Source organism: Xenopus laevis, chromosome 5L, assembly GCF_017654675.1.
Source record: "Xenopus laevis strain J_2021 chromosome 5L, Xenopus_laevis_v10.1, whole genome shotgun sequence".
NCBI lineage: Eukaryota > Metazoa > Chordata > Amphibia > Anura > Pipidae > Xenopus > Xenopus laevis.
In genome coordinates this window covers 77029229-77041623 of record NC_054379.1, presented here as the reverse complement: position 1 = coordinate 77041623, position 12395 = coordinate 77029229, and the positions used below count along the sequence as shown (strand labels likewise).

The window sequence follows — 12395 nt, the reverse complement described above, 5'->3', positions numbered from 1 at the left end:
GGTGCTATTAAGTGCACTGCTGCAGGTTGATATTCTTTGTCTATTTTTAACTCTAACTTAGTTTTCCTAGGTTAAGTGTGTTTCCTAGGCTAAGTGTGCTACACTATTTCTTTATCACAGTGTTAGTGGAAATACAGATACCAGGGTGTGATAATTGGCAGATCTGACCTGCAATCCACTATATGCCTAAGGAAACCCCAGAATTACTGACTGTTAGACACATTTGTTAATAATATAGTTATATGCGGGTGCATAAACTGAGGGCTTAAGCTCAATAATAAACGTGCGCCCATGTGTCTGCATGTTTGGTAAGTTAGAAATGTGGTATCTGCATCCCTTTGCAGGGCCTAAAACTCTTTTGGCAGATGTATTTTTTCTCAGATACTGAGGTCAGTTGTAGTCTCTCCATAAAATGGAGACTTCTTTTCTCAAAAAGTTGTTAATTAATTGATTTTTTTGTTTGTAAACAAAACAAATAAAAATAACAAATGTTTAAAGAAGGGGGAAAAGTGCCCACTGCTTCTGAGGATGTAAATAAATCCTATAGACTTCAACTGTTGAAGGTGTCCTTAGACTTATATATTGAAAAGGTTATTACTCGGTTAGAAAGGAGTTCTGAGACACAATCAGATGATCCAGCTATCTTGCCTTTGATGGCCATTGATACGTTTTTTTCCACGTTCCAGTTATTGAGGGAAGGGACCATGGACTTCCATATCAGGAACTAGTCTTTATTTGGCATAATAAAGTAATTACATCCCTGCAGAACAGCCATGCATTTCTAATTAGGGAGCTGCTTGGTTTGTATTGTTATCAGGTCTTGCAGACGGTTGAATTAGAAGTTTGGAATTGGTAAAGCATGCTAAGGTCACGTCAGGTAAAGGTCTTAAAGCTGTGGTTCACCTTTATGTTAAATTTTAGTATATTTTTAGTATTACAGAATGGCCAATTCTAAGCAAATTTTTCATTGGTCTTCATTATGTATTTGTTATAGTTTTTTAATTATTTTTCCTTCTGGAGAGCTGCCGGACAAAAATAAAAACTCAAAAACCACAAATAATAACAAATAAAAAACAATTGCAAACGGTCTCAGAATATGACTCTCTACATCAGGGGTCCCCAACCTTTTATACTTGAGAGCCACATTCAAATATAAAGAGAGTTCGGGAGCAACACATGCATGAAAAATTTCCTGGGGATGCCAATTAAGGGCTGTGATTGGCTATTTGGTAGCCCCTATAAAATTTACTCAAATTTACTCAACCCCCTTAAAGAAATAAAGTAGGAAATAGAAGTTTTTCAAAAGGAATTGTAGCCTATTTATTGAGAATGTATACATACCATTGCTTTGGCTTTATTTTACCTTTACATGTAAATCATTGGGTATAATTGTTCAGTCTTATTATATGAGCAAGAATCAATGGAAGGAGGAGATCATACAGGCACTGTATGACTTGCCATTTAGAAATCAACATTTTGAAAGCCAAATATTTAAAAGGCAACAAAGGGGAAAGACAATTAATTAATGCATGTTGCAAAACATAACTTGGCAATATAGAAACAACAAGAAATACTCTTATCTAGAAGCATTTTGATATGAGACAACATTTTATATGCCTAGCGTTTGAGTTATATACAACTCAGATTTTACTCCCAAATTAGATGAATAGAGGGCTTTTAGTTCTTCCCATTTCTTGTAACAACTTATAGTGTACCTATAAAATGGCTCTAGTCTTGGGCAAAGGGAAGGTTTATTCCATTTTAATTAATGCAAAATGACAATTTCTTGCTTAATTGTGTAATTGTGGGAAAAGATAAGTATAAAAATATATAAAGAAAATTAGCATACATGCATTGAGGCTAAGAAAAGAAAATGATCTTGTTCAGAAATATAATCAGTGTTTTCTACAGCAAGGTGGTCGACTGCCAAGTACAAAAGCATCTAGGAAACCTATTCATCACAAGGATAAAGGCTCTTATTCTTTTTTAGTGATATTGTGGAGTTATGATATAAAATGATCAGTAGGGTTCACAGTTTGGTTCAACTAAAACTCTGCTTAAAAAGCATTTTCCCAACAAGGATCTTTTGTGGCACTTAATCCTCATGCAGTGTGTGATATGCAGTAATTGCTTTAAAGAATGCGTTGGATGTATTGCTGCCAAAAGGCAATGTGATTAGTATATTAGAAAAGTTCACTTTGGGAGCTTTGACAATAATTTGGCTTTTAAGCACAAAATCCACTCTAAGGCTTGAAATCAGAGCATGCTTAACATGGTGGTTTCCCCGACACACCAACAGGAGGAACAAATTGCCTTATTAATTATAGTGTAAAGGTTTTCTAGAGTACTTTTAAAAAAATCGGGGTTCCAAGCTCTTCTTCCCAGCAATCAAGCCTTGCACAAAGTATGCTAAAACATTATGAGACTGGAGGGGTTTGGTTTAAAAAACTGAGATATAAGCCAGGCCTTCCGTTCCACCCTGAGGTCATCTAACTTGCAGACCAGCTCCTACTTATAGGAGACAACATTTAAGCATTCCATACAAGCAATTCCTTATTGCAGATCTGTCTACTGATCTGTCTGCATTGGGTACTTTCCTTCTCCTTTAAGACTAATCGAGTTATTTATCAAAGGTCGAATGTTAGAGGTTTGTGAGGTTTTTTTTATACCTCAAACAAGCTCACAACTGTAATACACGTATTTTCTGATTGAAGAATAGACTGAATGGAAAAAACTTGAATCAGTGAATTAGGGATGAACAACCCAAAAAGTCAAATCAATTGAGTTTTCCACGGAAAAATATTGAATCGATAGAATTGATCTATATTTTCAACCGAAACCTACCAAAAAAAACTCAACATCATGAAGGCTATTAATATCTTTAAATGATTCTACATGAACGTGGCAGGTTTTAGCTGGAATATTTTCAGATTTAGGTTAATTCCAGCTTCGGTGTACAATACATCTCAAAAAATTCAAGTTATTTTTATAAAAACCCAGAAAATGTGAGTTTATTTTAAACCTGTTTTTTTAACCCGAAAATCCGAGTTTTTGCCTGAAAGCTACCTTCAAAAAACTCATATTTTTCAAGAAAACACATCTCGACCGTTGGTGAATCTGACCCTTAAAGGGGATGTAAAGGCAAACAAATAAAATCCCATTTTTACTTTCTTTAATGAAAAAGAAACCTATCTCCAAGGGGGAGCCCCCCCACCTTACTTTCCAGAACTCGAGCAGCTTTGTTTGTTTCCCTGTAACAAATGTGTAGATTTGTATCCACAGACCCTGTGCAGTCTGCATATTCTGATTATTAATCAGTCTGGCTGGCTTCTATGGAAGATATTATTTGACTTGTGATGTTTTGATCATTTATGACGATCCCTAAGCTTAACCTCCCAACGGAAGCCCAGACCACACTGAGCATGTGCGTAGTCTTGGTATTGCAAGGTTAACAAAGTTACAAGATGACAGCCCCCTGCATCAACTTTAAAAGCATAAATCATTTATTTAATTAGGCTTCTGGTGCAGTAAGTTCATGTTTATATTTAGTATACAAAATACAGCATTTCTAACATTATTCTATTTTAGACTTTAGTAGAGCGTAGCAGGAGGGGAAATTGGTCTCTGCTGCCTTAATTGGAGAAATTGCCATATCTTTATAAATATGCCCCTAAAAGTTCATGCTGGCTTTGGCCAATGATTTTATATTTTGCTGAATCTAAGGGGCATATTTATTATGCTGTGTAAAAAACAGCGGGACAATACACCACACATTGACAGGCTTTGCTGTGTACAGGGCTGGATTTATGATTTGGGCACCCCTAGACCAGAGAGTCCTGCTACTGATCCTTGTGAATTCCCGCCACAGGTATTAGGTGTGCAGGAGATTTAAACAGCTGTCATATCCCCAGTGCTTCTCAAAAAATGTAGTAGTAGCTGGGAGGCATGCCGTCCCTAAAATCTTGGTGCCCTAGGCCCTAAGCCTTTAAAGCCTTCCCACAATCTGGGCCCAGCAATGTAAAATAACGGCGGTAAATCTAGCATTCACATGGTGTAAAATTACACACACCTTGATAATTTTGCCATTTGTTTTACACAGCTTTTTACACATTTTTTTTCGTCAAATTCCGTGTAAACAACATGATAAATATGTCCCTTAATGTTCTAAAGGTGCTGTGATTCAGTGCATTTATTCTTTTTGCTGTGACTGCTATAGCTAAAAGTTTACAAGGAGGGAGGGGTGGCACAGCGGTTTTTCTGTCACTTTTGGAAGGCACCATGACCATCTCAGGCAGTTCTTCTAAAAAGAAAATTACTCCCCTTCATCAATTAGCATGTACCGCTAACAATAATGTCTTTTCGGACTGTCTTCATGTTCCAATTAGACTTGACAGTTCAGGGTAAATGTCAAGGCCAATAAAGCACTTGCCTGCTACAACAAAAATGTAATATGTTGTAGCAAGGCTTATTTCATGGCTCAATGAAGAGTTGGACTTCATGTATCAAGTTTCTTTTAGCCTAAATTATCTATGTAACATTACACAAGCTAAAGCATGGTATAGATAGAATTATGCCAAAAATGTAGCAGTTTATTAAAGGGGTGGTTCACCTTCAAGTTAACTTTTAGTATGTTATAGAATGGCCAATTCTAAGCAACTTTTCAATTGGTCTTCCTTTTTTGTATAGTTTTTTAATTAATTGCATTCTGCTTCTGACTCTTTCCAGCTCTCAAATGGGGGTCACCGACTCCATCTAAAAAACAAATGCTCTGTAAGGCTACAAAAGCATTGTTATTGCTACTTTTTATTACTCATCTCTCTATTCAGGCCCTCTCTTATTCATATTCCAGTCTCTTGTTAAAATCAATGCCTGGTTGTTAGGGTAATTTGGACGCTAGCAACCAGATTGCTGAAATTGCAAAAGGGATAGCTGCTGAATAAAAAGCTAAATAACTCCAAAATCACAAATAATAAAAAATGAAAACCAATTTGAAATTTTCTCAGAATATCGTTTTCTACACCATACTAAAAGTCAATGGTGAACAACCTCTTTAAATCATCATGCAACAAACATTTTACCACAAAAAGTTTTACAGTAGAACCGCCATGATTTTAAGTTTTCCCTCATTTTACATTTTCATTTTACAGTGTATGTATATATATATATATATATATATATATATATATATATATATATATATATATATATATATATATATATACTGTTGATTATGATAGATGTATTCAGTGCAAGAGACGATTGTAAGTCACACACAAAACTTTAACTTAGAGAAACCAATATGCTTTATTAAATATTAAATGCAAATGTTTGTTCAGTTTTCAGGCCTATATCTTCTCTCCTTCTTCACAATCCTGCTTGGGCTTCTCTTCTATTTCTCCACCAATACGTACATCGCCCAGGACCCCAGAGTGTACAAGCAGTTCCGTAACCCATCTGGGCCAGTGGTTGAATTGCCTTCTAGTGGACAGCAGGAGCCTTCAGTAACTTACACCAGTTTAAGCCAAGAAACAGAAGAGGAACCACGCGTGAGAGTTGCCTAAAGCCAAGCATTAGTCCACCCACTGAAGATTCAGTGGCATCTGTTTGTCCATTATCTCTGTATTGTGCATAGAGAAAGGTATATATCAGGTTCAGCTACCTGAAGGGACTTAAAAAATAACATCACAGAAACATTTGGGAAGGATGCCAGGAATATAAGCTTTTTTTTATATCTGAAAAGCTCTATGTATTCAAATGTGAGGGAACACACATTGAGGGTTAATAAAAAAAAAGAGAAAAATAGGTGATATTACCTCAAAGTTTACTTTTGCACATGTCATCATGTGATATCTTGCCAAGTTATTTTTTTGGATATTCAAATATACAAAATGCATTGTCACAGTCCTTGAATTACATCATCACATGGTTGCCTACTTGTTACTTATCTATATGAGTGTTGTCCATCTTCTTTGATAGTCAGCTAACGGGATGAAGAAAACAGACAATATCTTTACTAAAAGCAGGAGGGAGGCTGGGGCAAGTCTCTCTGCCTTTGAGTCAGCCTGAAGCCTACCAGATGGAAAGCTCATCTCTACAAAAATAAAAGACATTCCTATAGTGTTACTGCCAGCTACCCAAGCTTTGCAGTAAAGACATACAGAAATCTTTGTCTAAAAATTCATTTAACCAATTTTGTTTTGCAATGATGTGTTTTTTTTAATCTGAATTCCATTGGCTGAGTAGATTATTTTTCCTGTCTAATTTTTTAAAGCAGCTGAAGCATTGACTGAGAGTTCTACTGATCCATATGGTGGTGCTATGATAACAATATGCAGAAAATATCTGCAATGCCAGTATATGGTATATTACATAACTGTTTCTAGTGAACTGCTTTCCACAACCACAAACAGCATATTAGAATACCATGTTGGTTGTACTTCACAAGCCGTGTGCATCTATTTGGTTCCTATATAATCATACATGTGTCTCACAGTGTAGTCTTACAGATAACCACGCAATCGTTGCTTAGATGTTCAGTACGTTTCATGTCCGTATTGACTGCACTGCCTGCCTCCAAATAGTTCACCTTTTTGTGGTTTTATTTGTCTTAAAATCCTTCCACTACAACATGTCTATAGTATTAGTTCACTGTGCTATTGTAACCTGAGTTTGTCTACAGTGTTTTTTAAGGGTACAAATAATTAAATTAAATTAAAAACCACAAAGGTGAAAATTAAAGAATGGTAGGTTCCTTTTAAAATATGAGTTTCCTACACCAAAGACAGCAGTTGGTCTCATTATTGATAGTATTTTATTTTATCGTTCTAGACTGGAGGCATTCCTTGAGACTATCAAGCTACATAGCATTTAAAGCTATTAAAGAGCTTCAGCGCTATCTATAAGTACTCATCCTTGGGTCAGTCAGTTGATCATCACAAACATTCTGCCCTTACTATTTATGGGTGACTGAGATCCAGTAGGAATGTTCTAACCTGTAACACTCCAGAATGTGGTTGGTTTAATTCAAACAGGTGTCCAGTGGTGGCTGTTCTGAGTTGTAAATTATCCTAAAACTTATTGCAGGGTTATAAATACATAGGATCTGGGGTAAAAAAATTATTAGCCCTATTTCTGGAAAACAGAATGACAATGTAAACTTGCCAACGTATGGCAACCTGTTTTTTTAAGTAGAGAAATCTTACAGTTCATACAATTACTCTTGATCGTACAAGGGCACTGTTTGCTTTTGTAGAGAGGATTGTGTTTCAACTGTGAAAGTAGAAATCATCTAACAGTGCCAGAATGTTTGCAAGCAATCTTATTACTTATTTTACTGTGAGCAAAATGAGTAAGCATTAAGTCATGGATAGACAAGCTGTGATTCTCCACCTGCTAAAGAAAAACAACTCCCAGAAACCTTCCAACAACAAATGACAGGAGTTAACATTCTGCATTAGCTGCCTGGACAATTGAATGCTCCTTATCCTTGCTTTAAGCAGTACTCAGGGACAAAATAAGCTGTGGTAGATTATCCACCCATAATACATTCCTTATATTTTTATACTTGTAGGCAGTGAATCTACACCTGCTATATATACAGTATTGCCAACAAACCATCATTAATATGTTTTACTTCTTTTTTTTTACCAACATTTGCTTTTTTGCCTTTTTTTTATGGCTCACATTTGTATGTTTTTAGGTGCTCCCAAGTGTTATTTTAGTTTAGCCTTTTATGTACATTTTTTAGTCTATTTTGTTTTATTAAATTGTGTTTGCTGTACTGTAGACTTAATTGGTTTTTGATACATAGTATTTCTTAGATATTAACTTTTATAGTACTTACAATGTACATTTGAATCCATATTCACACTGCCTATATGTATATTTGTATGATGTATATGATATGAGACTTGCTTAAGCTCCAGGCACACCAGGGGGCAGATTTATCAAGGGTCGAATTTCAAAGTGAAAAATACTTTGAAATTTGACCATCGATTAGGGTAGTCCGACATTCGAAGTCGAAGGATTTTTAAGATTGTACGATCGTACAATTTTACAAAAAAATCCTTCGACTTCTCAAAACGTAGCCAAATACTGGCTATAGGTTCTAGGAGGTCCCCATAGGCTAACATAGCGATTCGGCAGGTTTAAGGTGGCGAGGCGTCAAAGTTTTTTAAAGAGACAGTACTTCGAATTTCGAATGGTCATTTTTGTGAAGTATTTTCAATTCAAATCGAAGTCTAAGTCAAATTTTGCCTATTCGATGGTCGCAGTACCAAAAATGACTGCGAAATTCAAAGTTTTTAAATTCGAAAATTCGCTTCGACCTTTGATAAATCTGCCCCCAGGTGTTTGCTCTGAAAGTGACAGGTAAAAAAGCCTGGTGTGCCATGGATCTTAGATTCTGACTCATGCGCCTCTCTTCTCTGAACCATAAAAAAAATCTACATATCTAAACAATGTCAACACATTTATGAGCAGTGTATCATTAATTTTTAATTATCCAAATTTGTCCTGCATAGTGCAAAATAATGAGTTATCCACTGCCACAAAAAGTGCCTCATGTCAAAAGCTGGCCAACTGAATTTTCAAAACAGAATTCAGGTCATATTTAGAGGAAGTGTGTGTGCCTTAATTTGCAGTATGTAATGCCATGGGCATCTTATTCATTCATTTCTATGCTTAGTTCAGCCTGCCGGTGTCATTGTGATCTTATCAGGACCTAGTCAGTAAAGGCTGCCACAAAGGGGTATCACCTAGCTGGTACGTTACAAGCCTGGCCACTAAAAATTATGCTTTATGCCAATGTTATTCAAGGGCAGAAAGACAAATATTGTAAGGCCCGTAGTGATGTGTGGGCTGGACCAATATTCGCTGGACAAAAGATCTCTAAGACTATTTAATGAAGAAGAGTGCCAGCGATTAGAGTCACCGGTCCTTTAATTTTCTTTCTTCTAGTCTCTCAAATAGGTAGCCAATCACATTGACGATTGGGCATTGTGACTGTATGACTTCACACTGCATATATTTAAAATGTATAGATGAGTAATTTCTCATACAGTATAATGCTATTCACAGAACACAAACCCTACACCTATGTTTTTTTAAATATTCTGTGCAGACCGCAGCAAGACCAGGGGGAAAGTGCTAGATCTTGCACCATTCCTCCGGACTGCGTAATGGCAACTAAAGATTCTGGGAGAATAAGACACAGATGGGGGACAGAATTTTACCTTGTATTCTTTTGGCATTTCCCACCACAGTATCCATGACAATTGGATATAGTGTTTACCCTGAATACTGCTTACTGCACACACTGGATTTACAGGGTCTCCAAAAAGACTGATTCATGTGAAAACTGTTGCTCAAGATAACTTCTCTGTAATTTATTTTACATAATTAAACAATTTTAACGTGTCACTATCCTACAATGACATTTCTATCAGAAACAGTTGATTAGATTTGATTAGAACTAGGGATGCACCGAATCCAGGATTCGGTTCAGGATTCGGCCTTTTTCAGCAGGATTCGGCTGAATCCTAATTTGCATATGCAAATTGTGGGATTTTACGTGACTTTTTGTCACAAAACAAGGAAGTAAACTAATTTTTTTCCACTTTTTCCTTTCCCGCCTCTAATTTGCATATACAAATTAGGATTGGTTCGATATTTGGCCAAATCTTCCAAGAAGGATTCGGGGATTCAGCCGAATCCAAAATAGTGGATTTGGTGTATTCCTAATTAGAACATAAATGTGCTGGCATGTCTCCATGTATGGGTTGCCAGCACTCAAACACAGACATATTGCAAAAGGTCTCTGGCACTGATAGCAAACACACTCCCTAAACCCCCAATGCATAGTAATGAGGCAGACACCTGAATGGCTGGTACAAGAATAAAGTAGACCCCAGAATTTACTCACACCAAGGGGGCAATTCACTAAAGTTAAAAAAAGTCCATCTTTTTAGTTTGACATTATTAACTCCAGAAAAATGTTGTTAATTGTTTCAAATTTGTGTAAGTTGTACTACAAATTTGTAAGGAGAAATTAGGTATTCCAAATTCCCTAAAGAAGCCTTCTGTTACAACAATTTAATTCCGAAGTGTACAAAACCACCATATTTACAAAATTCATTAAGGCTTTTGTGAATCTCTGATATTTTTTAACTCCAGTTTAACTCCAATTATATTTCTTACTCCACTTTTGTAAATATTATTATTTTTGGGCACAATATTTCAGGGACCAGTGTGTAAAATCCAAATTCCTCTCATATTTTATTAAAAAAAAACATGACCAAATTCATATGCCCGATTTTATCTTATTTATGAATTAAAAAAACTCAATTCAATCAGATTGCGGAAAAACTTGATAAAATCTAGTGAAAACCCAAATAGCTCTAATTTTTTTTTTGAATTTTTTCCAGAATTGCTTGAATTTTCTGAGTTTTTTGCCCCAAAACCCCGAAAAAGTAGGATTTCGGCCTAAACCCAGCAAAGACCATGAAAATTTCAAATTGAGATAGGTGCCTCTCCCATTGGCTTATACAGGACACCAACAGGACTGAGATTTTTTGGATTCTGAGTTTTTGCAGCATTGGAGTATAATAAATCTTGAAAAATTCTAGCTTTCTTTTCCTCTAAAAATTCTTTTTCTAGTGAAAATAACTTGATTATTTTGAGATTTAAACATTCGGATTTTAATAAATAACTCCCTAAATCAATCAACACCCAATGTTTCATTTAGCAGATTGTAATCTATTGTTGTACTTACTTTATGTTAATATACATCAGGGTTAGCATTTTTTTTTCAGTACTGACTGGAACTCAAGAATTGCTTGAGAATTAATATGGCATTTATCTATTGTAGGAAACAAATGTCAATGTATTAAAATCTTTGGGTTCCGATTCATAGGTATAAAAAATGTATTTTCATGTGCACTGTTTCAGTACTGAATCCATAAGCAAACTCTTGTGATCAAAAAAGATGAAAAAGCACATTCCTTTGGACAAAATGAGGACAGTTAAACCAAAAATACAACAAGTAAATCCTTCATCAATTTGATATTCAAGCCCTTCTCTGTTTTTAATATTGCATGCTCCTAAATGGACTGGCTGTGGCAATGTAATGCCTATAAACTGTTTCAAAATAAAATAAATACATTATTAAAATAAGCTTGTTTGTGTTTCCTTTATAATTAATTCATATTGTATATAAATATATGAATATTTCTAGTAAGAAAAACTACCAAATAAAATCAATATTAGTGCAATATTTTAACCACAGTCACATAAGCTGTATCCTACAGAACAGCTGCACCTACGGTTAGGGTATATAGGTTCCCATATACTCATATACGGTGTGTAAGTACAGGGTACAATAAACAATTTTTTTTGGCAAATGCCTAGAATAATTCAATTGAATAATTATGGATGTACATAATAATGCACATACTGCTTCCAAACTATGGACTATACATATTATATTCCTCATTATATCCTTCAATTTGCATACCAAGCCCTTAGTGGCATGCAAAAATACTTATAAGCAAGCGCCTGGATATAGCCCTGCATCCTTCAAATTAACTTTTAGTATGATGTAGAGATTGATATTCTGAGACAATTGGTCTTCGCTTTTTATTTGTCAGTGGCTTTTGAACTAGGTTTTTATTCAGCAACTCTACAGTTTGGAATTTCATCGGGTATCTGGTTGCTGGGGTCCAAAATACCTGAGGAAACAGGCATTGGTTTGAATGAGAGACTGAAATATAAATAGGAGAGGGTCCTAATAGACAGATAAGTAACAAAAGAGTCAAATAATGAAAGACCAATAAAAATGAAGACCGATTGAAAAGTCGCTAAGAATTGGCCAATTTCTAAAAAATAAATAAATGAGAAGTTGAATTACCCCTTTAACCCTTATTAATATATTGTCTTCGGTGGCTCAGTATCAAGGGAAATTTCTTTCTGGCACAGAACCATTGGTGCAGTGAATAATAAGGGAAAAACAAATATTGTTTTTAGAAGCCACCTTGCAATTTTGGAATAACACTCTTTACTTAAGTAAGCATTTATTTGTCTGATAATGTGCTTTTAGGGGGGGGTGCAATCTGGATCAAGGTGAGAAAAGATGAAAGTCAAGCTTTTCTAAGTTGAGCAATCCTTAACAGGTTCAATATAATGATTGTAGCTTTTACTAGTACTGTATATAAAATATATTGGTTCTTTATGGATCTATTTCACATTTGGGGGACTTCCTAAGGCAGTCAAATTTGACATAACATTTACCAATTTAACACAACAACTTGATCGCTCCAGGGTCTTTTTCTAAGGATTTCTCACAGTGACTATGTATTATGTGGCGTAAGGGTGTACTTTATTTCACGTATAAAAATATA

At 35.4% G+C, this 12395-nt stretch overlaps 1 protein-coding gene across 1 annotated transcript in view; it reads left to right on the top strand.

The window, feature by feature from the left end:
* slc35f1.L (solute carrier family 35 member F1 L homeolog) overlaps positions 1–8003 on the top strand; it is a 187457-nt gene extending 179454 nt beyond the window's left edge. Inside the window, exon 8 of the mRNA XM_018263261.2 lies at positions 5337–8003. Coding sequence (XP_018118750.1) covers positions 5337–5561 — 225 coding nt within the window. The 3' untranslated portion in view covers positions 5562–8003. The remainder of the gene's footprint in view (positions 1–5336) is intronic.
* Positions 8004–12395: the final 4392 nt, after the last annotated feature.